General features: G+C 41.9%; 1 protein-coding gene across 4 annotated transcripts in view; it reads right to left on the minus strand.

The window, feature by feature from the left end:
* Nucleotides 1-510: 510 nt before the first annotated feature.
* The window catches only part of CHD5 (chromodomain helicase DNA binding protein 5), a 142,458-nt gene continuing 115,206 nt past the window's right edge, over nt 511-27,762 (minus strand). For 2 of the 4 annotated variants that reach the window (XM_075190057.1, XM_075190055.1), the window contains exons 32-41: nt 25,077-25,156; nt 21,350-21,467; nt 20,423-20,512; nt 17,752-17,898; nt 16,429-16,537; nt 15,097-15,229; nt 12,592-12,787; nt 8,614-8,774; nt 6,943-7,054; nt 511-1,197 (exon numbers count right to left, since the gene is read on the minus strand). In XM_075190057.1, coding sequence (XP_075046158.1) covers nt 1,082-1,197; nt 6,943-7,054; nt 8,614-8,774; nt 12,592-12,787; nt 15,097-15,229; nt 16,429-16,537; nt 17,752-17,898; nt 20,423-20,512; nt 21,350-21,467; nt 25,077-25,156 — 1,262 coding nt within the window. In that variant the 3' untranslated portion in view covers nt 511-1,081. Of the gene's footprint in view, nt 1,198-6,755; nt 6,810-6,942; nt 7,055-8,613; nt 8,775-12,591; nt 12,788-15,096; nt 15,230-16,428; nt 16,538-17,751; nt 17,899-20,422; nt 20,513-21,349; nt 21,468-25,076; nt 25,157-27,762 lie in introns of all 4 variants that reach the window. The other 2 variants (XM_075190058.1, XM_075190056.1) reach the window with 2 other exon arrangements.

The following is a 27,762-nucleotide window of genomic DNA, read 5'->3' on the forward strand; positions in this document are numbered from 1 at the left end:
TGTTGGGACTGATGTGAGTGAGTTCTCTGTACAGCGCTGCGGAATTAGTGGCGGTATATAAATAAATGGTAATAATAATAATATGTGGGGGCATTTTGAAACGAGTGTAAGGGTAATGTGTGGCTCTTTTGGAGGTCTGAGGCCTGCACATTGGCACTTTATAGTGTATCCGTTTTACCCATCATTGGTCTAAATATTAAAAACTTTCACCGCTATATGGGTGTCAAATTCCCACATTGTTCAATAAGTGCGCAGTACATGAGCGTTAGCTGAATTGGGTGCTTAATGCATATCTCGTATTGACCAAATGTCTTAATAAACTGGTGCTGTGCTGAAACGTCACTGATTTATTTGTGTTTGAAATACTGCACACTTGAGAATGTCGGAATGTGATACACACTATGTATAAAAACACACAATAATGCAAGTTAGAAGAGATGAACATCGTGTCTACAGTGGGCGTGTTTTCCCTGTCACTGAACAATTCCAAAAAGAATGAGGTCATGCGAGTGGGCGGAGTTTGTTTATTGAGTACATGTGGACGGACAGACAGACAAGCACAATAGGCAGTTCTTGCTTTTTTTTTGGGCAAAATACACCTAGAAACTTGTAGTATTAGTAATCTGTGTTTGTGGTAGCAATAACAGTTGCTGGTTACTCCAGTCATGAAGAATGGGCTGCTGGGGAATGTGTGTTACTGTGACCAGCTAATGTTATCCGAAGGGCCAAATAAGTGCATGCAGCTTCTAAAACAAAACAAAAAAGGCATAAAAGATTTAACAAAGTCAAAAAGCTGCATAATAAGTTGATCCTTGACAACAAACTGGTTTCCTCTGATAAGAAAGAAACATAAATAGTATCGTATTACCCCTTCAGGTGTATTTCAACTTTTAACAAGACAAACGCTTCAAGTCTTCGATAAGAAAGTGCAAAAAATGTACAAGGAAATTAAATCCTCTTTTTTTTTTTTTCTTGTTTTCTATTTTTTTTTTTTTTAAACAAGTTCGTTAGATGGTTTTGTAGGACACTAGAAATGCGGATATGGCTGTCTCTGCGCACACGTTGCTTCAGGGCCCCCGTTCTAATCTTCGATAAAAATGATGTCATGGGGTCTTCCTTTCCGCTCTAAGGATGTTCCATCCATCAGACATTCTACGGATTTCCTGTCTGGGAAACAGGAATGAGCCCCGTTGGATGCTGCATGGGAGAGAACGAGAGAGGATCGGCAATGTATCGTAACTTTATATATTAACCCGGTTTTGTACATGCGACTCGGTCATCTAAGTTAAAAACATTTGGTTCCAAAAGAAAGAGGACAAAGCCCAAGTCTCTACTTTCACGGAAACCCATTTTATCCCATCACCAAGAGTTCTAGCAAGACCTCTACAGAAACACCCATGTACTCTGTGGATTTACAGTCACCAAAATACAGTATACGGTGGGATTGGAGGGGTGATGCTCAGGAAGGTGAGTGAGGGCCGACAATCCAAAATTAGCTAAGAGGCTATTGAAAGTCAAAGGTAATTCTTAATTGAGAGATTCGGTTTAAAGTCACATAAAAAAACCAAAATTGTGTATTTGAATCCTTTCTAAGGCGTGAACATTATATATACAGGAAATAAATGAACCCAGAGTTGGTTTAGTATGTGCCGAAATTGTAATATGCCTGCACGCCATCTGCCTTTCTAAGAGTAGGAAGGTATAAGGGCGAGGATAGGACTCCTTCTGAAAGCAGGCTGAGGTGTAAGTTTTGTAAAAAGAGATGATGCACTTATGTCCAAATCTACATGATCCCCAAAGACTTTAATGGATATTTGCTAAAGTTTTATTATCAATCTTGTACAAATCCCCAAAACCATACAACATACATCTTCAGTATTCTCCACTAGATTTGCATATTCACAATTTACTGATTGGCTAATGGTTTTCTTGTTGTTTTTTTTTTTATTTATTTCTCCCCTACCTGCCTTAAAAATAAGTATCTAAATCTGCACACTTTGGCCACAGCAACCTACACTGTGTTGACTTGTGTCATTTAAGGCTAGTATGTTAATATCACATCTGCCATATATGCAAATGTGACATTTAATCTGTGGCTTTGTATTTTAACAGCAAAGGCGGCTCTCGTTTCTTTATCAAATATCACTATTTTCTGCCTATAGCGTGCTAGTTGTCTACACAAAATGGAGGCAGCCATTTTGAAGGCTACAAAGTACATCCGCTTTGTCATTGGTTCTTAGTGAATTCTTTGTTTGAACTCTTAAAATAGCTGCCTCTACTATACGTACATGGGGGGATTTTGAACTAACTGAGCTGAGATTTAATTCTGAGGGAAGTTGAGTATCCACCAGTGATTTAACCATAATATGTGTAAAAAAATGTGAATTATGATTACTGTTCATTCCTTTTCCTCTAAATACCCCATGGCAGCCGTTGGAATGGGTAGAATCCCTTTCCTGTTCAGGTAGAGACAGCCCCCCCGCTGGTATATAAAGCCGCTTCTCCTCTTCCGCTATGTGTGTGAGTTACTTCCTAAGCTCTCTTAAAAATATAAATATAACCAACCTGGGTGGAGAAATTGGGCATTCCGAGGAAAAGGAATTAACGATAAGCATCATTCGCATTTTTCCTCTCCAATCCTCCACAGTAGCCATTACTATGGGATGTACCCAAGAAATACAGCATGGAGAGCTGCAAATACATTCATGATTTTGCACAATGTCTTCCAAACTGAGTTAGTGATGGTTAGATGTTCATCCAGCTATTTTGTAAAGCTCTGTTGCTGAAGCCTGAGCCTTTATCGCCCAAGATGTTACTGCCCGTGTTGAGTAGGTCCTCAGGACACCTTATCCCGTTACACTCTTGTATGGTTGTACAATTACTTCTCTGATCCATCGTGAGAAGCCACTCGAAGTAGACACTTGTATCTTAAGTGTCGATAAAGCGAGATCTTTGCTGAGACTTTCCTGAAGAAGAAGAAGTCAAGAGCCTGTGCAATAGCCGCTACACTTGGCTTGAACTTTGTATCACAACAAGTGATAAACTTCCTCCAGATTCTGTAATAGATTATTGAACTATTCTCTCTTGCCTGTAATAGTGTGCTGATTACTTGCTATGAGATTCCCTTAATTCTGAGCCATTTCCGCTCAATCTCTATGCCATTAAAGCTCACCGCTCTGAATTTGGATGGAGAATTGGGCCTTGATGTGGGAGATATGGCCAAAGAGGCAGAAGCCACAAGTGCTCTCGGAACAACTCCCAGGCTACAAGGAACCACAGACAGCGAGACCAAACTGGAAGGATTTCTGTTACTTCTGCTTTGGGATCTTTTTTAGAAAGTGAGCGATGAGGGGAAAAGACATAACCCAGGTGAAATGTCCATCCATTGAACATCTATTCCTTCTGTTCCTGGAGCTTTGTGCCAAGAAAAGAACCTGGATGCCTTAGTATTACTGCTTGTCGACAAACGTTCACTTGAGGAAGCACGAATTTCCATATCCTCAACTGGAACAGCTCCTGGTGTAGAGACAACTCTTGGATGAATGGGTTATTGACTAATTGGCTATTAGGTTTTGCTTACCTACTACATGCAAAGTTGAGAGCAACTTCATATTTTCTTCTGACCAAGATATAATTCTTGCTATTTTCACCATCAAAGTTCTTTTTCTGGTAACTCCCTGGCGATTTATGAATGCTACCACAATCTTATTGTCTTAGAACATTGAGAAAATTCAATTTTAGGTGTTCCAAGACATTTAAATTAAGTCTTTTCTGGCATTGTGACACTGAAGTTCGTCATGAGTATTATCCATTCTAGCTTCAAAAGGAACACTCTTCGTCTTTGGGCTTCACCACCACCCGAGAGACTCCCTTGTGGCTCTCGACAGATGATGGCATGATTTAGAGAATCTGCTTGTGACCCCAATAAAAACTTTGTTCTGTATGGTGTTTATCTGGACCCCCATAAACTGTATTTGTTGTGATTAGATGAGATGACTTTTTGCTCTGTTCACAATCCAGCTATGCTTCTGTAGTAAGGCTATCGCTTGAGCTGTTCTGTAGTCGCTTGAGCTGTTCTGTAGTTGACAATGTAGTCTGGACTCACTACCACAAGAATGTTGTCCAGATAGGACTATATCGTGAGTCCTCCTTTCCTTAATTCCACCATCAGCGTAACCAGCACCTTGGTAAAAGTTCTCAGATGTCGCCAACCAGAAGGGCAGACAGGTGAACTGAAAGTGCTGACCCAAGACCCAGAACCTGAGGAATTCCTTGTGATGAACTGAAACCAGCATATGAAAATAGATATCCTATTGATGTGAGAAAAAAATGACCTTAGCTGATTGGCTGCAATGATAGAATCCATGTGAAAGTGTCTATTGTGGCTTCTTGACCTGCAGAAACAAGAGGATTGCAAACTGCTGTGCAAGGCTGCAAATTCTATTAGGGTTGATGGAAGCCTGGATTAAAAGAAATGCCCCCTGGAGCACTGATGAAACTCTATCTTGTACCCAGTTCTCACAAAGGGCCAACACCCTTCGATCTGTGATACAGTGGGTCCATATTCCTGCATGCTGTGCAAGTTTGCCCCTTCTGCTGTTAATGGGGAATGATCCTGACAATAGCATTGTGGAGCCTTCTGGTTTTTCCTCCGTGAATCCTGAATAGACGGTTTGGACGTAGCAGGAATATTCCGCCGGACACACTGTTCCCCTGGCTTATAACTTTTCACCTCTTTGAAGTGCAGATGAGCCGATGAAGGACCTTCTATATTGTGACAAGTGGTTAGATTTACCCCCAGATGACTTCTCTATGATCGTGTCCAATTCTCCAAAGAGTATGGACCCGTTAAATGGGAGATTGGCTAGACTATTCCTTGACTGTCTGTCGCCCAACCAGGGAGCTCTCCCAGCCCTCCCGGTCCCCGGCTTACACCATTGGGTGGTGCGAGACAAGGTACCATCTGGGTAACCTGTCTCCTACCTGAAGGGATTCTACCAATTGTAATGGCTGCCGTGGAGGACTGAAGATGAAATACACATTAATCTTTACTTGACCTATTTCTGTAAAAGAAAAGAGAAAAAAAAAAGCACTTTGTACTACGGCTATGTTATCGTTATTGAAACAAAGAACATCTCAAGGATAAACTGCAGCCGAGTTTGCATTTTTTCAGCTCTGCATCAACTTTTAATGACTTTGACAAAGAGGATGCATCGGTAACTATATTTTACTATGACTTTCAAAGCGGTGAGTGGTCAAGAACTGGAAATGATGAATAATTGAATCCCTCTTATCTACAATGCACTTACAGCATATTTTTCTATACTGTGAATTAATGCCAATTTTAATCATTTAGACTGCCAAATTACTGTTGATTATGATACAAGAGTGGATGCACCCATTCTTTTGGCTTTTCATTTAACTACTATTAGACAAACAAAATACAATTTTGGCCAGCTTGGAAATCATTTATTACGTTAATTGTGTGTTTTGCTCATAGTTTCCCTTTAAGATGACTTTTGCCACGTATGATAAGATTTGAGGGGCTGCTATAGAAAAATATAGCAACAGTTAAATCAGAGATTAAAATAAAGTACAATATTGGTCGAGGTATACACAATGTAGACAAGATAGTCATGCCAGTGATGCAAGATGTAAATGATATACACAACGGAGGTAAATCTACATCCCAAGCCTTGCAATGATATCTGTGAAAAAAATAACCTGCGCGTTTCATCGCTGACGGAGATGGTTTTCGATCCATAGCAAGGAAGAGTTAGTAACCTTTATAAAGGGGGGTTTATAAAATTGCTTTTATTTAAAAACTGCATCCTATGTCTTTGGGGGTTATTCTAGAAGAGCAAATGATGTCAATTGTAACTGGTTAAAAATAGCAGCATAATCAAAATGTTACCCGGAGCTGATTGGAAGTGTTTATAAAAACTATGGTCCGAACACTTTTATTTCATCTTTTAAACCGTACTAGTAAAAAAAAAATGACAGACTCTGACTGATTGCTAATGGCAACAGCACCTCTTCTATACAAATAACTATAGAACACATTTCATAAATGTCCCCCAACTATTAGATTTGAGTAAATAAGTATAACTTTTTTTAAAATATATGGCATCATTTTTTGTTCATATTATTATTATTTATTTTTTTATACCAAATAAAGGGGAAAAAATTCCTCCACTTTTATAGGATAACCCCTTTTGGAAGTGCAGAATTTTGACATGGTTAACCCGCGCTAACTGTAAATGCAGTCATGAAGGAAAAGGGCTTCCATTGTTATTAGCTCAATAGTCCTGTTTAACATGGCACGGTCCCGATTTCCTGTGTCTAAAAGGGGCGTGTTCTGTCTTATTGGTGGTGAGGAAAATATGAAGAGTCGGCATAACTGAGCATATCAGTGGCTTAGACTATCGGGGGTGTGGCCCATTCTGTCCCCGTATTCTCAGTCCGGAATGTTGGGAGTTAGAATGTATCACTAAGGACTTCATAAAGAAAAGCTGATTATTCATCTTTAAATGCTGAATGCAAGGCTGAAAACAAACATGTTGTGCAGCATGTGACAGGACAAGTGTCTGATCAGCATGCCGAAAAGCCAATGTACCATCCACAGCTATGACAGTTTTAAATAAGGCACATATAAATGAATGGTCCTTCTTGGGCTTCATTTTCAATGGAAACACCATAAGGAACCACTATTAAAGGATGACACAGATGGTATGGAGCACAGAGAGTCGGCTTACCTCCTTCCCAAATGGAGACTGCCACAGAGGAAAATCTCGCAAACGGCTAAAAATCTATTGATAAGAGAGAAAACATCTGGCTTGCCGAGTGTCCTCTGAGCTTTACCGGCAGTCTATTGAAAATATCCCATTTCATTTGCATAATTCATATAAAAAAAATAAAGCCTGATAAGACAGGACCACCTACCGGTTACATAAGGCCCCAGGGGCATCTGGCTATAGTTGACGATACTGCCTGGTCCAGGCCCACGGAAATTTGGGCCAAAGTTGTTGTACATCTGCGAGGATCCAAATGTTCCCTAAAATTAGAACAATTTATTTTCTTTAATTAAACACAAAAAAAAAGGAACAATGATTTCATGCTATAACTATCTTGGTCAACTGTGTCTCTAATCCGTATAACGGCAACAGTAGTAATCTGAGAGCGGTATGGGGCATAGAACCGATCAGAGATGTTCCTACCATTAGGTGAGAACCTGACTACAGGCAGCAGACTTGGGGATCTCGTCTCATTTTCTAACCCACTACCCGTCCATTCCCAGCACCTCTCCTCCTGGACACAGCTCTCCTACAATATACTAATTACATGAGGTATCACAGTGACACAATCACTGAGCGCTTCCTCTTGCACTCTCCCTATCCGCTACCAACTACCGCTGCAGATTACCGGTGAGGTTCTCCAGCAGCACCTCCAAGTTGGGGGTGGGGTTTAGTTTCAGGGCGCAGGTGGGACCCGTGATCTGTTGTTCATATGATGCACATGTGAACTTTACTATTGCCGATTACTGGCTGTGTGGTGACCAGTAGGCAGGGCCGGATTAAGGGAATGGAGGCCCCTGGGCTAAGGGGCCCTCCATTCCCCGCGAGGCCCCCAATGTGAGCCGTCCGCCGCCCCCCACCCCCCACGAGGACCCCCCCAAGTACTTACCTGTCAGTGCAGTCCTCCGTCCCGGCGCGCTGTAAGCTCCTTACTGAGGAGATCTCGCGAGAGTTCATGAACTCTCGCGAGATCTCCTCAGTAAGCAGACTACAGCGCGCCGGGACGGAGGACTGCACTGACAGTACTCAGCAGCATCGATCGGGCCGGGGGCGCCCCCGCCCGATCAATAATGCTGCTGAGGAGTTTGAAGGGCCCCCTGGATGCCCGAGGCCCCTGGGCTATAGCCCAGTTAGACCTCGGGTTAATCCGGCCCTGCCAGTAGGTAGTAGCTGATTCACAGAGTGAAGGACCTTCTTGTCCTGCTCCGTATTTAGATTTCTGTTACCAGAAATGCTCACTGTTATGTAGAGATGCTCACTGACCCCCTTGAACTGGTTTTGGTTCTGGATTAGCTTCGTGTTTTGGTTTTGGCAAAACCGCCCTCGTGCGTTTTGGATTTTTTTGAAAAAAACCTAAAATATGCTAAAATCCCATAATTTTGCTTTTTCCCCACCCTACATTATTATTAACCTCAATAACACTAATTTCAAGTAATTTGCAGTCAATTTTGACCACCTCACAGGTCACAATATTATTTTCATACACTTTCGGACAAATACTGCAGCGACCTGGCTGGATGGTAAGCGACAGAGCAATGACACAGACACACGGCAGTTCCTACCACATCTAGGACAGATTGGCACACAGCAGTGACAAAAGAGAAAAATGGGGGTCCGCCCTCCCTCCCACCCCTCGCTATGTTGGATCTTAAAAAGGAATTAAAAACTTGCGAGATCCAACGACGTCACAATGACGTTTTGCCTCATTTTCAATTCCGAGGGCGCGCGACATTGGATCCCCTAACTTCGGGTGTGTTCTGAGCATCTCAAATCATATGTGAGCTCCATTGGCTTAGTGATAAACATTGGTTCATCTAACCTGGACTGTGGCATCACTTCCTCGGTTGGTCAGTCTGCTCAGGATACTGCGTTCGGACATCTGTAGGCGGGCAGCCACCGGCGGTACCCTAGATAGCATGGAGGGCAACCTGGTCACGTCCGCTTTCATGTCACTCAACAGCTCCTCCAGTTGGTTCAGAACTGTAAGACACCACATGTGAAAAGCCTCGTACTGGAGAAACACAAACCACGTTCTAGGGTATATGTTATAGCATGTAACTACACCTGCAACAGATAAAATGTATAACGTGCCCAAACAAATCTGTTTTAGAGTCTATAAGACAAATGACTGAAATGGTCTCATTCAATATAGTTTAGCAATGGACGCATTTCCCAATATATATGCAGTATATATTGAGATTCTCAAGTCTATAAAATCCAGCCAGACTCCTTTCAAAATCCAGATAGTGTCAAGATTATCCAGATTGCCTGAAATAAAGCTGTGTAACCCTAGGTCTTATACATGTCGGGAGTGTATTACACTAGCTGAACAGAGACGCCTATTGACTATTCGTTTATTGGGTCTGTCATTGAACTAATTCAATACCTGTCGCATTAATCTCTGCCCCCACCAGTGCGGCTAATTAATCCCTGCCTATGTTTGGCGTAATACGCTGTTGAAATCTCTGTGATAGAGGATTCCACCTATGTAGGAGAAGGATTGTTATGGATGTGTAGCTGTTTTCACAACACTTTTGTAACCATCTTATTACAACACTGTACTCAATAATAGCAGTTCATCTTGTAGATTTCCTAGGTCTTCTAAAAACTAAAAATGTATGTAATGTATTGTTTAGATTCCCGAGACTAGACAGTAATTCTCCCCAAGTGTCGCATGTTACAAAGTGTCCCACCAGTTACAAAGAAGCACAGTGCAGATGTATCTCTGTGATTGTGGAGATTACTAACAAACAGTTATAACATGTGGTTTGCAAAACACGTTTATGGCATTTACTATAAGCACAAATTATTGGGGCATATTCAATTAGGTTCCACGATCACGGTAACGCGCAGAGTGTGCATTACCGAAGGTAATACGGTACCACAAACACACAGATTTTCCTTTGCAAACCTATGGGGTGCAAAGGTAAATTGGCATTATTGCGGAGCCGCGTATTACCGCCGCGCTCCGTTCCAGCGCGTTACCGCGATCCCAGGACCTAATTGAATATTGTTTAAGCTACAAGACCAAATAATACTTAGAAACATGTTCTATTTAGGTGTAATATTTTGTGAATTGATGCAAAACACTTATTTAGATTGCGTACGTTACTCAGTACTAAATTAAATACGTTGGACCCTCGTTATAAATAAATGTCTTTAAAGTACAGATACTTAAAAATGTTTACTGTTGTATCAAAAACTTTCTGATGCTATATTTACAAGCAATGGTCGTACAATATTTGTGGAAAAAATAAATACATCACATAATTATATACATTTGATGCTGGCTTAAGCTTTTCAGGCTGGATAACCTTACAGAGTGGGGGAAAGGATAGGTGCACAGATGAGATCTAGGGGCCTGATTCATTAAGGATCTTAACTTGAGAAACTTCTTATTTCAGTCTCCTGGACAAAACCATGTTACAGTGCAAGGGGTGCAAATTAGTTTTCTGTTTTGCACATAAGTTAAATACTGACTGTTCTTTCATGTAGGACTGGTCAGGTCTCTACTGCTTGATGACCGTAGGTAGACCGTGCATCAGCAGGAGCACAATGCAGCGTTGAAGCTTCTGACGCCAAAACTCCGTAACTCATGAGAATCTAAACTGTTAAGACTCGTGTATAATATATAGTAATTGGTTAACCTCTTTATGCCTTGGGGGCATTTTATACTTCCAGTTTCCTCATTAACTTATTAACAGTCGTAAACATTTTACCTTTACCATTCCAATGCATCAGCCATGCTAATTTGTGAATCCAAGTGAATTTTGCAGGGATTATTTCTGTTGGTAGCATATTGGAATAAATATCTCTTTGTTTCATGAGAATTTTATACAGAAATTAGCAAGATGGCTAAAAAATAGATTGCAATGCCAACTAAGCTCATGTTAGACCATAAGGTCACTCCGTGAAATGTGGCCAGTTTAACATCGTCTATCTGGGTCTTCTCAAAGCTCTCCTTTATACATGGGGATCGCAGTAATTATATCATCGTGGTTTCCTCTATAAGTACAGTTATACAGTCTTTGGGATCTGGTGTCTGTGAATGGATTCAAACCGTTCCATAGACATTGTGGTGTGAGTACAGATATTGAAGCCAGCTTAATGCAGAAGACTGAGCAGCAACATCGCAAGGGCTCAGAGCTCCATGTCGGAATTTGTAAGCGAGACCCGCAGACATGGGCGACGTTGTACTGTTTATTTAATGCATAGATGAAAATTATCCTGTAAACAGTAATTTTTTTATAACTTTTTATTACATGAAGACAGACTCAGGCAAATCAACTGCTTAACTAACACTCTACGGAACTAGTCTAGGAAAACCAACAACATAAAGTCACTTTCCGACCATAAATTATGCACCCGTCGATCAAAACTGCTAGTGCGATATAAATAATTACACTTCGATGTGATGTTTGACTGGTGACCAAAACTGTCATACACCATGAGGTAGATTTATCAAACTCAGAGGTGTCTCTAATAGCAACCAATCAGATTCTAGTTATTTTCAAGATTGTACTAGATAAATGATAGCTAGAATCTGATTGGTTGATATGGGCAACACCGGAACTTTTCCTTTTTCGAAGGTTTGATCAGCACAGATTTGGGGATACGTTTACCTTATAGGTCCAGTCTCAGACAGATGTTAAGTTTCTTTATCTTTCTCTTGATTGAGCTCAATCACTGGCATGGAGTAGGCATTGTAGGGACAGAGAGCGATGTGCATGCAGGCTACACAATTACTACATTAACGTGTGTTTATTAATTAAATGGCTGCAGAACAGATCTTCTTTAAGAACACCTATCGATGTGAAATAACACTGTTTGAAAAGAGCGTCCTTTTATCTTCTTCGTGTCAGAGATGATATCTCCTGCCCTATGCCCGTAGGACAGTGGATTCCAATCTTTTTCAGTTCGAGGCACCCTTAGGGTCTCCAAATTTTTTTCAAGGCACCCCTGAGCCAAAATAAATACCAAGTAGTTCCCTACCTTGCTTACCACTGGCCCTGGCCGAGGCACCCCTGTGAGATCGCCGAGGCACCCCAGGGAGCCTAAGCGCACAGTTTGGGAACCACTGCCGTAGGATATAAATAAGATCCGAGACAGAATAGGCAACTGCCTAGTAATGTCTAATGTTAGACGGCCCTGCTTATAGCGCTGGCTGAGCGCCAAGTACTACACCCATCCTTATGGCGCATCCCTGCAGAATCTGTGCCTGGTCTGTTAACAGTTTGCTGAAAACAGTTATTCAGGCAGACCTATATGCTTTAAAGTCACTGGACCTTGTCTAACTGGCGGATGCTGACATATTCTTGGCTGAACCAATGTTAATGCGAATTCACTTGTCAATTCCTCCGGGAGTAAACATTACTGAGTAAGGTCTGTGTTCCCCAGTGATGTCACCAAGTTTCCAGTGACCTGATTGGCTGCGTTCTCATGAATAATGATTCCCTGCCTCCTCCGCTGCTCATGTTACAGCAAACACTTCTGTGCAGTAATATTAAGGCAAGCCAGGTACATTTCACAGGGATTTTGGAAACCCTGTCCAACCGACGTTCTAAATTTTCAACAGGGTATTATGTTCAGTTCCTAAATAGTAAACTTTACTGAAACAATCTACACTTAACACAAAAACCCGTCATTTTCTGAAAAGTATATTTATTTACAATCTGCACAAACACAACACAAACATTTTTTTTCCCGATTTTCAGAAATTTAAACTTTTTGCCTTGTGGCAAGTTGTGGTATCTGTGCCACCTAGTGGGCAGGAGTGGGTTAGATGATGGTCACAAACCTTTGTGCAACACAGCGTTGGCAGGCTTGTTCCCTGCCAGTGACTCTTTGGAGAGATGCTGATGGCTCTCAGCAAGACACTCCACTTCCGCCAGTCGGGCATTGAGTGCCATGGCTGGGTGGTTGGGATCCTGGGTCATATTGAGATAGGCCGCTCTTCTAAGCTGCTCTTCGATCACTAGTGCCTGTTCCAGCAACTGGGGGAAAACACACAAATAGTGTTATTTAGTAAATCTATTTCTAACATTCAGCACATGAGTGCAAGGTACAATGAATAGTGTAAGGCTGGGTACACACTACAGGGTTTTCAGCTGATTATCGGGCCAATCACACGATAAACGATTGATCAGCCTGATATCGCATTAGTGTGTGCTCTGCAACGATGAACGATTATCTTTCCAAAGCTCATCGTATCGTTTCATTTGATTATTAAACCGGACTAAAAATCTTGTTGAGCGATGTCGTTCCACTCCTGCAGTGTGTAAGCACTCAGGACCGGCAGTGTCCATAGATCTCTATGGAGTGTGCAGAGTCAGTCTTGTCAGCCGATGGTTACGTCAGAAGAGGAGCACAGATCTGAGGGTAAAACGTGTATATTGTGTACAGGGCCAGTCAACAAATGTGTGGTTCGGGCCGGGGTCACCTGCTCTGTAACTGGTCCCTCCCTGGGACCAGCCACCATCTATATTGCCCATTGACTGTGTGTGAGTGAGGGACCAATCTACTGTGTGTGAGTGAGGGGCCGGTGCATTTTGTGTGTGAGTGAAGGGAACGGTGTATTTTGTGTGTGTATTGCTATTTTACTTTTGTTGTGATGAGGGGGCAATTTAATGTAATAGTGGGGCCTATGAAGTTAAGATGGGGTGATTGGACCTTTAATTTAATGCTGGCGTGGTTTGGGATCTATTAATTGAATGTGGCACTGTTTGGGAAAAATTAGGTCTATTTATTAAAAGTGTTTTATGAATTATTTAATGGCTGGGATGGTTGTGGGAAATGGTTATATTTATTAAATGTAAATGCTATTTAATTTATTGCTGGGGCTGTTTGGAGGGAGGGAAATAGGTTTATTTATCAAATGTGAATACTATTATTGGTTGGAGTTTTCTAAATTTCATGTACCTATTTTTTTCTCCAAATAGGGACTCCAACATTCCAGGATCCAGACAAGCGGCAAATTAGCTAAAGAAACCAGCAGCCACAAGTGGCGACAGTGACAAGAACAGGTAGGAGATTGTGTGATTATGTATTTTTAATGCCTGTGATTGTTGTGGGAAAAGGTAATATTTGTTAAATGTAATTGCTATTTAAATTATTGCTGGGTCTGTTTGGAGGGAGGTAAATAGGTTTATATATTAAATGTGTTTGCTATCTAATGTCAGGGTTGGTCGGAGGGAAAGAGATCTATTTAGCAAATGTGAATATTATTTTAATGTTGTGGCTAGAGGGAGGCCTAATTATAAAATGTGGGTGCTATTGATTTAACACTGGGACGAGTTGGAGTTTTCTAAATTTTGTGTACTCATTTTTTTCCAAATAGGGACTCCAATATTCCCGGATCCAGACAACCAGCAAATGAGCTAAAGTAACCAGCAGCCACAAGTGGTGACTGTGACAAGAACAGGTAGGAGAGAGCAGGACAGTCTGCCAACTGTCCTGAATCTGGTGTGACAGTCCTGAATTTGGGTGACTATCTCGCTTAGGATAGTTGGGAGGTATGTCCGCTTCACTGTGTACTGCTTGTGAAGGCAGAACTGTGTACACTGTGTAACTGTGCATGCATCATAATGGGGATTTGTGTAATAAGGGGGCTACGTATAATGGCTGGTAATGGGGGTTCGTTCAAAGGGGGCTCTGTACAAGGCTAGCATGTATTTTACAAGAGCTGTGCAGTTTGCGGTGATGTGGTCTGTGCAATGTGCATGTAAAATTGTTGGCTGGGTCTTGGTTATAAGTGGGGGTCTGTGTGTACTGTAGTGTCTGGGGCATACAATAGAATGACCAGGTGCTGAAGAGATTGGAGCTGGGCGTGGGCCCAAATATATTCCCCTGCTTAAGTTTTATATTTGCAAGATGTCATGGCAGCACTTCTTATTGGTTGTTAGTTACAGTTGAGTTAAAAATCTTTATTTGGCAAAAAGTGAACCAGAGTCATGAAATTAGATGATAAACCTACACCACACGCTCTATGTTAATACACGTGGCCTTCTACCGCCACGGAAAAAAAACTCTCCTTCATAAACTTGGAAACTCTCCATAGACATTGACCACTTGTGGGAGGAGGAGAAGTTATGGATATAACGTCATGTAACAAGTGGTTGGGTTGTCCGCCAGTACAAGAGTGATTATTCCGACAGGTGTGATAAATCGTGTCTGCACAAGAGTAAGCGGGACATGTACTATGAATACATATGCACTAACAAATAGGCTCTACAAAGTACAAATCACATATTAAAAACTGCTTAAAGAAAATTCAAATATGTACAAAAATATATATAAAAAAAACCTTAAATCTTCGAGCAAGAAATTTATTTTTCATTTCCAGGTAGTTTCCCTTGTGTATCTCTGATTTAAAGGGCTCGTTCAAAATTAAATACCGAGGGTCGTTTTGAATATCCTGCCAGCGGGCATAGCCATGTCTAAAGTCAGGAATTAAGGAACATAACGAGGGGAGACAGACAGGATAGATCATTAGCGAGACGAAGCAGACTGGATCATGACAGCAAAAACTAATCTCCATACAAAGGGATCATTAGAAGAGGCAAAAAAATAAATAAAATGATATACATTACCCCCTGAGGGTGCCATAACCTTTAATTACCAATACATAAAGTTCAAGTTGTGCCCACATGCCGGGGTACACACAAGGCACACAAATAAGTAATGATATACAAGGCTCACGATGACAATACTGAGAAGGTCATAACCACTGCTTCCAAACTGGAGGTAAGAGTACAGCTGCTCGATGGGGTGAAAGATTATCATCAGCCAATTGTAATGTGCACATGGATTTTATTTAGAATTATAGCACAAATACCAATGTAACATTTTACCCGGAAACAACAAGGCTATTTGTTTTTTTTTGTTACATTTGTATCTCTAGATAGTTAAAAAGCTTTGCAATTAATTGTTATTTTTGTCTCTAATTTGCTGTAGGTGAGTGTCCGAGTAGCACCAAGTAGTGGTCAGTGACAGCTGGTTACTAAAGGTGAGAGGGACTCCCAAGACAAATCTGTAAAACGGGGTGGCAGATTAAGCCCATCCCATCGTAGTATGATATTAAATAGCCATTGAGTGTACTATGGTGGAGCGGTCGTTTGCTCAGTTTACGTTTAAGCATCAAAAAAACATGCCCATCGAGATTTTTTTCATTTCCCTATTATCTATTTATAAAAAGCCTACAGATTCCATAGTGCTCTATAACAAGGGAGCGAGATTTGTATATATGGTTGGCGTTGTGGTACGCCGACATTGCGTTGTCCACATTGCCAGCAAATACTGTAGGAATCTCCGCTCACCCCATAAAGGTGCCAGGAACAATGAGGGGAGTTTCCAGCAGAACATCAGAGCGAGGTGTCTCCATGGTCGTACCAGAGACACCTTGCGCTGAATTCAACACCCCCGCCCCCCCATAGTGACAAAACAGACTATCCAGTGAAACAGAAAGCGAGAGAGTCTTGTTCTCAAGAGCAACCTCAGGATTTAGGTTTAGGTTAATACAGTATCCTTGGACTAGGCTCTATGCACCTTCGGACACCGACATATTAGGCAAAATATATTCTATTCATTATAATAGCGTTTAGCACCCTTCTGTAGGCAATGCCATACTAAAGGATACGTGACAATTCCGGCAAGCAGCCAATAATCGTGCCGTCTGTGCCAGATTTCATATATTTTGCTAGAAGACACGGCAGCTCTTTCTTCATTTTGCCATAACGTGTGAAGCTCTGAAACAGATTAACAAACACAAACACACAAATATACATATCAAACTAAGCATGGCTGTATTACTACAAAGGCCAAACTATTAAGCGTAGGCTAAAAGTTGGTAATGCCATTGTGACTTTCTTCTTGACTGAACTACACAAAAAATACTTAGTTTGAAATGGAAAAGAACAATAGATTTTTTATTTATTTTTTTACTGCTAAATAATACTTCCTTCCATTTTGGCCATTTCTTAATATTAGAAATGGAAAACCTATGAGGTATACGTTCTGATAATACCTACTCTGCTGGTGCCACATTGTATAAAATGTAAAGCAAGTGTATGCAGACCAAAGGAATCTGATTTACATGGTCTCATTTCTTGTATTAGATTTTTAAATCTATTGTCCGTTTAATTCTATAATTTTTACATTTTGTGATAATTCCTTTTAAAAGGTGTTACATAATTAGATCTAGACTTACTAAATTAAAATTCATATATATGCATAATCAGGAATATAAAAGACTAAAAAAAAAAAAAGTTATTACAAAATGAGTCTGGGTCACAGAGCTGTCTTGTTCACCGTCTACAGTCGTCATACCTTTCTGTGATTGCTAATAAGATAAATGTGTGACCATGGCTGGAAGCATGAGAGATGCATTTTAGGGATCATTTCACCTTTTATATTCCAAATTTTAAAAAGCAACTTCCTCACCTCCGTTCTCACCAGTCACTTAAATTATGAGGTTCCATCCAATGACACCTCCTCCTCCTCTGCACTGTTGAGGTCATTGCCTACATTTAAAAGGTCGGCCCCACCTACTGCTCGGGTCATTTTACCGTTTCAGGACAATGATGTTCCGAGATCCCAGACCCAAGTTGTCGCTCTAGAAGCATCGCGTGGGTGGCCTGAAATGGTCCAATGACGAGAGCAGGACCCTACCTAGCAATTCGTCTTGTAGCCTACTTGCTTCTTGGGTCATCCATGGTGAGGCCAAAACTAGTTGTGGACCGAACAGTATAGAGCAGGATGACCAAGGGGAAGAACACTGATATTTCAGGTGAGGGTAAGCAAGAGGGGAGGGTGCTGACTTTTTAAAATATCTTAAATGTAGGAGGTTGAATTATCCTGGTAAGCAATATACATAACTATGGCTCACTGCTTAACGAGGAGCAGTTCTTGTGGTGTAATATTGGGGCTTACTGAGAAGATATATCTTGTATAAAACCAGTACCTGTAAAACCACCATCTGCAATATTAAACATAAATTTAAATTTTCCATTATCTTCTCTTTTTCCTTCTTCATCTTCTTGTTTTATGCAGTTTTCGCCATTCTGTTGGTTCACACATTCTTCTTTCTCATCTAGTTTGCTGTCTTCTTCTGCAACAAGAGGAAATGTGTCAGTAACCCAGCATTAAAAAAGAAAAAGAAAAGCTTAGGAATGACAATCTGATCTAATGTCGCAATGTTGTGGAGTAGCCTCTGGAAGAAGAATATTTCCTCTCTCTAACTGCTGCTCGAAAATTTGAATTACGACTATCAAATTTCACTGAATTGAAGGCCAAAAACGTGTTTGTGGTACAATTGCTCATGGACCATGTGGTGAAAACAAGGTATTAATATCACCCTAACCAGCCTGTCCCTTGTTTCTCACAATTGTGGCATGCACTTTTTATAGCCCTTGCATTTGTTCCCTAGCCCAACAGAGTACAGATGCAGTGTCTAATTACATGTGGATAAAGGGACATTGTAAATATGTATATTGGTTATTGTATATTGTTGATGTGGCAGTGAGGTTGTTATTCATTGTCCTTAAAGTGAAGCCAGGGGGGTTATGAGTAGGGATCAGGTTGCAAGATACAGGTGAGGGGGAAGGCTAATTAGTATCCATTGTTCTCTCAAGACTACTCTAGACAGGCCATCTAGCAGGGGAGTTTCTGTATAAGGACAGCTCATCTCCACTCGCCTCTCCAACCCCCCCTAGTCCAGCACTGACCAAGGTTTAACAAGGAGAGACCCAGGGGTTTGCCCAGAGAGGGAAAAGCTCTGTGGAAATTAGACTCTAGATATAAGGAGCCACTCCAGGGCAGGAGGGGTGTTCATTCTGTGATTTGAGTCCTAGAAGGTGCAAGGTCTGGTTTTGAGTTTTCATTCTCTACCAATGGACTACAGCTGCAGCTAAGAGAAGAACTCCATGGGTCTTTAATTCAGGATATCCAGATGACTAACTCCTTAAGCTAGTGGGGTAAGGGAAAGATGATATGGTAAACCTGCCTGGAATTCATTTACAGTGTGTACATAATATTCTACTGTTGTTTTTATTACAATAAATGTACTGTTGTACTTTTCTAACTGCATTTGCCTGAGTGACTAATAAGAACCTTAGAAGGTACTGGGTAGACTTCCCTGGCTTAGGAAGGCACCCATGGGTGGCCAGCCAGAGTGAAGTGGGTAGAATTGGGCCAGAAAACCCGGTATCTTCACAGACCCCTATTTGAATTTATGGTTCCAAAGTTTTGCTTTTCAAATTCGAAGTTCACGGTTTGGGTTTCACTTAAATAACAAGATATTTAACATTATATTCTGAACAGCAAACGCTATAGTGTCTGAAGTTCGTATTTTGCATTCATCTTTCACTGTTAAAATGTGTCATATGTAGCTTGAAATAGGTCGAATATGGTCTTTCTGGATCTAGCTAGATTGTTTTTTGTCCCTGGTGACTTCTAGAATTTTTGCACCGATTTTAGGAAACGTTTTCAGCTGCTGCGATGTCATTTGTAGGTATCGCAATCAACTGAAATTTCTCAACTCTGTTAAATTACTAAAGAGTTTTACAGAGGTTTAGCCCTCTCTCCAGCTAGCAGAAGCCTAGGCGTCCCTCTCCCCAGCTAGCAGAAGCCTTAGGCGTCCCTCTCCCCAGCTAGCAGAAGCCTTAGGCGTCCCTCTCTCCAGCTAGCAGAAGCCTTAGGCGTCCCTCTCTCCAGCTAGCAGAAGCCTAGGCGTCCCTCTCCCCAGCTAGCAGAAGCCTTAGGCGTCCCTCTCCCCAGCTAGCAGAAGCCTTAGGCGTCCCTCTTCCCAGCTAGCAGAAGCCTTAGGCGTCCCTCTCCCCAGCTAGCAGAAGCCTTAGGCGTCCCTCTCCCCAGCTAGCAGAAGCCTTAGGCGTCCCTCTCCCCAGCTAGCAGAAGCCTTAGGCGTCCCTCTCCCCAGCTAGCAGAAGCCTTAGGCGTCCCTCTCCCCAGCTAGCAGAAGCCTTAGGCGTCCCTCTCCCCAGCTAGCAGAAGCCTTAGGCGTCCCTCTCCCCAGCTAGCAGAAGCCTTAGGCGTCCCTCTCCCCAGCTAGCAGAAGCCTTAGGCGTCCCTCTCCCCAGCTAGCAGAAGCCTTAGGCGTCCCTCTCCCCAGCAACCAGAAGCCTTAGGCGTCCCTCTCCCCAGCTACCAGAAGCCTTAGGCGTCCCTCTCCCCAGCTACCAGAAGCCTTAGGCGTCCCTCTCCCCAGCAACCAGAAGCCTTAGGCGTCCCTCTCCCCAGCAACCAGAAGCCTTAGGCGTCCCTCTCCCCAGCTACCAGAAGCCTTAGGCGTCCCTCTCCCCAGCTACCAGAATCCTTGCCCTACCTCCTCCCCAGCTAGCAGAAGCCTAAGCGTCCCTCGTCTAGAACTCCCATGTAACCAAATTACAGAGCACTGAAGGGTTAATTGTGCAGATATTAGCAGCATATGTGCCTGATTTATAACAAGTCATCATCCACATTGTATAAACACACCTTTACGGTACTCCTCCACCATTAGAATGCCCTTTCACTCACCGGTCCACTTTTTGGACAGGCACAGAGTGATATCACGCAAAGTACGCTACGAAACTGACATACATCCCACTCAGCATCAGTCCATTAGTGTCCGGTTATACCTGATTTAGGTTCCTTGTCTTCCAGTTTATTCTGTGCATTGTTCAGTCCCGTTTTTTCTAAGGTTGTTTCCTCCTGAAGTACTTCTGCTGCTGAATGTAATAAAATATGATCTGTATTTTGTGGGCATTCTTTAAAAACCATATTCACTATGACTTTTCATTTTCCTCATATTATAATACTAATGTTATATTAAAGTGCACCCATGGACTACATATATTAGAGGTCATTTATCATTAACAAAACAACATGTTGTATACAATCCTGTTTGTCGCCCAAATGCATGTGTAATGAAAGGGTTGTATAGTAGTAGAAGATTGCACCGGCTGATAGGCAGAGTACAGAGTTTTGTTGTCAGTTATAAGGGCACTTTTTTGAGATTTTTCTGCCTCCCCCAAACCAAGGTGCATTAGTTTGCAGTGGTATCGCCCAAAAGCGGAGGAGTGCGCTCTGAAATGCACTGGTAGGACTGTATGGCTAGAGGCTGATTTTAGCTTTACTGTTACAGAATCGGATAATAAGGCCTCCTATAACAGCTTTAAGGCATAAACCACAAAGCATGCTTACTTATAAATAATGCTTTAAATAAGGCTGTTATTCAAAGATCATTTATCTCTAACTATTATTATTATTATCCTTTATTTGTTAGGCGCCACAAGGTATCCGCAGCGCCGTACATAGTACAACTATATACGAAATAATGGGAGCAGATAAAGACAGAACAGGAAGTCCCCGATTGAACGTCATCCGGGTAAGTGTGTGTGCCTAGGCTGTCACCATAGCTCTTGCTTCCTTGGGAGTCAAATAATGGATTTTGGGGGATCCTCCAAACATCAGAGGTTGGGTCTGTACTGTGCCCACATCTTCTTTTAAGATCAGCAAAACCGAGGCTAAGTAAAACTGTTCTCTCTACTGATATAGCATAGTACCTTTTTGACTCTGGTTCAAAGTCTCTTTCTCATCTTCCTCATCTCCAGAATCTTTTTTTCGAATTTCAAGATATTCCGTTTTTTCCTCAAGTTCATCTTTCTCCAGTTTGGTAGGAGGCTAAGAGAGAAAAAAAAGAAGAGGATTTTTGTACTCACGGTAAAATTTATTTCTTTGAATCCATTTGGGGGACTCTGCTTACCATGGGGTATAGAGGGCGTTGTGTTGGTAGTAAGGCGTTACCCGCTCTATGCCCCCTGTATGGAGACCCCTCCATTTTTTTATCCACCAAAGCCCCAAGAATAAGACAGAAATATTCAAAGAACCACACTCAACCGAAAATCAGAACAAAATTCCACTTCACAACTGCTGGCTATCCTCTCTTGTGTGTGTCGTACAGAACAAGGAGGCTATCTATTCTAAGCAAAGAAACTGATTGGTCCACACAAATCCTCAAGGCCCTAGTCACATCCAGCAAGTGGAGCGATTTTTCCCTTTTAGATGCCACAAACTAGCATAGTGCAGGAATAACAATATCCTGGTTGAAATTACATTTTTACATCAACTTGACCTGGAAAGACGTACTGGTGTGCAAAACAGTTCTGTCATTGTAAAAGACAAGAACAAGGGCCCCCCTTGCTAACTAGCTAGCTATGCGGAATTAACCAGACCTGCCTTCTACACTTGATGAACTAATTTCCCTGTGTACTAAAGTTGATTTTGCCCTTCTGCTCCACGGGAGGTTTCTGTCCTGCAATTCAGTTATTGGATTCACTGAAGCGATGGCCAGCTAGGACACCTTCCAGGTCAACGGATTCCAGAGGCTCGAAAGGCAGCTTATATAATGCTGAAAGGACCAAGTTCGGATCCCACGGTGCTACCTATGAAACAAAGGACAGCTGCACATCAAGATCCCCTTGAAGAAAGCTCTAGACCTCAGGTATAAAAGCAGTTTTCTCTGGAAGAAGATGGATAATTTTGACAACTGGGGGTATTATGCTCCGATTTTTTCAACTCGCCGGAAATCGGCGACTTTGCAGCTAAAATTTAAAGCGGCGATGGCTTGTAAAGGCAAGTTTTCATTTGGTAGCCAGACCAAAGGATAGTGCATTAATGGTTCTCCACCGCTAACCAGAGAAGACCGTGGTGGTGTTCCCATATTGGGATGTGAAGACACACATCATTTAAGTTCATGGAGGCGACAAATTTGTTTCGCTCCGTGGCGTTTATTACTGATAATGATTGCTTGGCCTTCATCCTGAATTTGTCCACCTTTAAGTGCAAGTTTAGGGACTTCAGGTCCAGGATGGGCTGGAAAGACAAGCCTGGTTTCTGTACAAGAAACAGGTTTGAGTAATAACCCAAACCCTCATGGCTCCTTCTGGACTACAGTAATCTCTCCCGATGACAACAGTGACTAGATGGCCCCTTGCAGGGCCAGTCTCTTGGCTCTGTTCCTTGGAAGGAAAGAGTGGTAAAGAAAAGATTAGGAAGCAGATCAAAGAGGTCCAAGAGGTAACCTCTTTTCACTAAGCCTCCCACCCACGTGCCTGAAGAACGGATGCACTAGTTCAGAAAGAGCAGGAGACGGACAGCAACCCACAGAGCTTTTTAGGTGGGGAGGGGACCAGTCATGTAGATTGTTTGTCAGCGGGGTTGTAACCAGGATGTCTGCCCGTCAAAGCTTGCTTACCCTTTGGTGAGCCCCAAATGGAACAAAGACCCCTCATGGAAGTTCCTCGTTTTACCAATGTAGCCTTTGGGCTACAAACAGGAAGAAAGGAGCTTTTTCCTCCTGTGGCTTGAGAGATGATCTTGTTCAGTTCTGTACCAAAAAGAACAGTCCCCACAAAAGGTAAGGCCTCAAGTCTTTTTGGACTCTGCAACTGCCTCCAATTATCGAAGCCAGAGACCAAGTCTGACTGCTACTGCTAAGATCGTTGTTCTGGATAGACACACACCTGCATCAAGGAAAGAGTTACCCAAGTATTCGGATGCCTACATTACATGGTGTCAACTCCGACCTAGCCATCCCAGATTGTATGCCCTCACTGAGTGGCCCAGCCTATTATTTTCAAGAATGGATCTGAGTGAGGAACCGATTGTGACGAAGATGGATTTTAAAATACCCTTGCATTTCCTATCCGTGCTGTCTTTAAATGAAGCAGCATTTGGAATAGGAATGGTAGTGGATTTAGCGAGATAGGCAATGGAGGAAGCCACTCCTGGCGAGATCTCACATTTTTCAGTGTCGGCTTGGGAGAAGGTGTAGTTAAACCAGAACCTTCTCGGAACTTGAATTTCCCTATCTGCTTTCAGCCAAGCCTCACACAAGAGTTCAGATTAATGTAGGAGGAAGGAAAACAAAGGGTCTGTTTCTTCCAAGGTTTCCCCGTCCTGATAATCAAGAGTCGGTACTCAAAAGATAAGACAATGGCGGTTACAGTGACAGCAGGGTATAAACAAGGCTACATGAAAGCACATTCATAAATCATTCTTGGAGTGAAAAACTTTTCCCACATGCAGAGGAGAACCAGGCACCGCAGAGGTGAGGAGCAAGTGATAAATGGAAGGCATTCCTGCACAGAATCCTGCCAAGAGGGAGAAGAACGCACTTCCTGCACTAGATCTAGCCCAATCATGGCGGCTACTTTCACTACCATCTTAGTCCCTGGTGTGTGGCTTACTCTGCACAGTGCGCACCAGACTACTTCCTTGGCTACCTGAGTGCCCAATGCTGTCTGCAAGCAAAACACAACAGACAGATGGGAAGCAGAGTCACTCTTCCTGGTAGCCAGGAGAAACCGCAGCCAGCTCTGTCTCTACCACGCTGGAAGAGACTGTAAGCTTGTGGTTTCCGCAGCTCATGAATGCTGCCCAGGTGCAGATCCTGGGGCCCTGGTGCAGATCCTGGGCTCCTGGCTGCCATTAGATGCAGCTGACCAAGTGACCCTTCTCTTGGAGCTCGGCCTTTGAAGAGTCGGGGGGAGTGGCAAAGAAGCACTGAAGGCACCTCCCCCCCTCTTATGCAACAGTGCTCTCCAAAAGGACATCGCTATTTGTAACACACAAATTAAAGTAAAAGAAGAGAAAACCTAAAGAAGAGTGCCCTACTCCTTGGGCACTAAATAAAAGCATTGAAGGGTCTCTGTACAGGGAATAGAGAGAGGAGGAGGAGGACAGAGACAAGTCTTTAGTTGGAGTAGTGCTAAATCCCAGCACAGCGCCCTCTATACCTCACGCAGTGTCACTGAAATAGAATGGATGAGAAATGTGCTTTACTATGTCCGTAGTATGTAATAGAAGCACACCACCAAACATGCTTTCCCCATGATCTCGGCCTTATCCTAAATACCATTACTTCAAGTACAAGCAAGGCATTGGAAAAACAAAGATGTACTTTTATTAATGCCGACAACATTATGGACCACCATTGGCTGTTAAGACCGAAGCAGCGAGTGTTCCCAGTATCCATTAAATCATTAAGCAGAAATACCTGGTGACTGTAATTCACATTATGGGGTTACTTCAAATTGTTACTTTGTTTAGATGTTTAGATATTCTCAAGAACATTGGATTGCACTTACATCTTTTACATGTCTTAATATAATACTGTAGATGGTTATCAGCGCTTGATCGGGAAACAATGTAACTATTATTATTTTGATGATCTGATACGGCTCTTGATGTGTGATATAAGAAGCTGGAAGAAAACAAAGGTTATTTCACCTGAGCTTCCAAATGAGGTTTGTTCTTCTGATCCACATTATCCATCTCCTCGGATAATGCACACTGCGCTTCACCTTTTTCTGTAAAGGAATAACAACAGATTTCTCAGTGAATTGTAGCTAGGTTCATTGTTGTATTTGTTTAGACAGTAAACAATATGGGGAAAGTACTATTATTTCTTGTAAGTTTCAAAACAACGGAGAAATGATGTGTGATGATCTTGGATAAAGGTTACTAAGGGGCTGACATATTCAAGTACCGCTCATTTATAGTCCCAAATTTCCTCATGATCAAAGCAAACCAAAAATGTGAAATCTTTCTATGTCTCTTATTTACACTTCAGTCATCACCTGTATATTATTCTGCTGATTAACACACAGCCTTTGCTATATATAAATGTCAAATAGTGGCTTTACTTCCTCTTTAACTGTTTTGTTGGAACCCTTCCTCTGTAAGGATTCTATGGTATAATTACTAAACGGCGGGTTTGAAAAAGTGGAGATGTTGCCTATGGCAACCAATCAGAATCTAGCTGTCATTTTGTAGAATGTACTAAATAGATAATTAAAATCTGATTGGTTGCTATAGGCAACTTCTCCACCTTTTCAATCCTGCAGTTTAGTAAATGTGCTTAACGGGGGTTGAACTCAGGAAACTGGAAGCTTTCTCACGTTTGTAATAGGGAAATCAATATCACCATGTGGCCCGCATTAAGCAATAGACAGTGTATTACACTATTATAATAATAATATTATAGTGACTGTGAAGGGGAGCGAGCGCCGGGCGGTACTTGTGTGCGCAACGGGCACGCGCACGTATGGGGTACTTGTGCGCGCGCGTGCACGTACCGCGTACAACTGCGCATGCGTGAGTCGTTGCATATTAGAATCCCCACTATGTGTGCCAACTCAAGTCGGCACATACACGGTGGGGAGAATCGCCAGGGGTGATGACATCATCACTCCTGGACGCACAGGAAGCTCCACGTGTGTGTGGTGAATAACCACACACACACGTGGCTGCTGGGCAGGCTGGGAGTGTTCCTAGTCTGGACTATAAAAGTCCAGACTCTGACTCCCCTGGCTCTCTCTGGATGCCTGCTGCCCCTTGACAACGAGTTCTACACTACACTACAAAAAATACATTACACACTAGGAACATTACTCTAGGAACACACTACACTGCAGAAAATACACTAGGAACATTACACTGCAGAAAATACACTAGGAACATTATACAAATAGGGATACACTACACTGCAGAAAAGATCTATAGGATTACAACACACTACAATATATATATATTACACTAAGCTACAAGAAAGGATTCCATGCTACATGAACGTTCCCTACACTGCAGATAAGAATCGGACCGAGGATACAAGGACTTGATAAGTATCATTAATATATATATATCCAAAGAGCTATATGTGTATTTGTAATGTGGATTTAACTATTTATATACATATAATTGAGTAGCTATTGTCTGATATCTGTGATAGTTAAATCAATATTATAAATAGTGATTCTTATTAAGGATACATATGTAAAGCTAGGCTAGTGTAAGGAATAATGGTGGTGAACCTAGGGTTAATGTTATATTGATATAATACGTTATGTTGAACAAAGTTATGATATATGTGTGAATTGTGAATACAAGCTTGTCTGTGTTAACAGTAAAATACTTTGATTTAAATACATACATATGTTGTGAGTATTGATTATTTATAATGAATATATACTGTGAAGTACTGCTGAGATACAGTGATTATTGGATAAATAGTTCTGTAAAACTTGTGTTATTTAGTGTGGTCAAAAGGCTGAGTAAGGCAACACTGTGTAAGGAAAAGTGCATAAAAGTGCGAGTTTTATAGCGAGTGTATCTAAGAACAGAATGAGAGGATAGCGTGCGCATGTAAGGCACTGGCATTGGCATTAACATTGGCGAGCCAAGCCCGACTGTTTTAATGGTAAATATACTAGGATATAGTAGTGAAAATTGTTATATTGTTAATCTAATTCGGTAGAGGGGCGGGGACGAATAGCATAGGTACACAAAGGAGGTGATACTTATGTGTTATTAGCGTAAGCTTTTTCTGGAAAGAGGTTTGGACAGGTAACATTGTTTTACTTGAGACCTAGAAGAAATACAATTAATGTCAGCGAATCAAGTTTAAAATTTAAAGTTTCTTGGATACTCGTCGTTTTATTTCTTTCTTTAAGAAGGAACGGTTCGTCGCACTGTGAGCGTTTGTGAGAAACGTGGATTCACTTTTCAAGGTTGCAACAGTCCTTTGAAAGGGTCCTGCTGAGAGGAGAAAGACGTTCCTGAACTGAAGAGGATCTTTCTGGAAGCAGCATTTTTAAGTCTCGGAGGCTTAAGGGGACCGGTATTACTACAGTGAGAAGTAACACTCAACACAGAACAAAAATGACTTCTGTATCTGGACAGGCGTGTATGAGTTTTATTACCATTGAGAAGTTGTCAGCAAATAGTTTAATGTTTAACCCAGAGATTCCTAATAACTACACATCTGCTGAAACATTATGGGCAACACTTTTAGAACAGGCTTATACACATGATACGCTGTGTATTAATAGGAGAACCGTGTTCATCAAGAAAAACTAAACGTCTCCAAATGTTAGCTAAATTGGTACATGCTTATGAAGATAGGATTTGGACATCT

This window comes from Mixophyes fleayi, chromosome 11, assembly GCF_038048845.1.
Source record: "Mixophyes fleayi isolate aMixFle1 chromosome 11, aMixFle1.hap1, whole genome shotgun sequence".
Lineage (NCBI taxonomy): Eukaryota > Metazoa > Chordata > Amphibia > Anura > Limnodynastidae > Mixophyes > Mixophyes fleayi.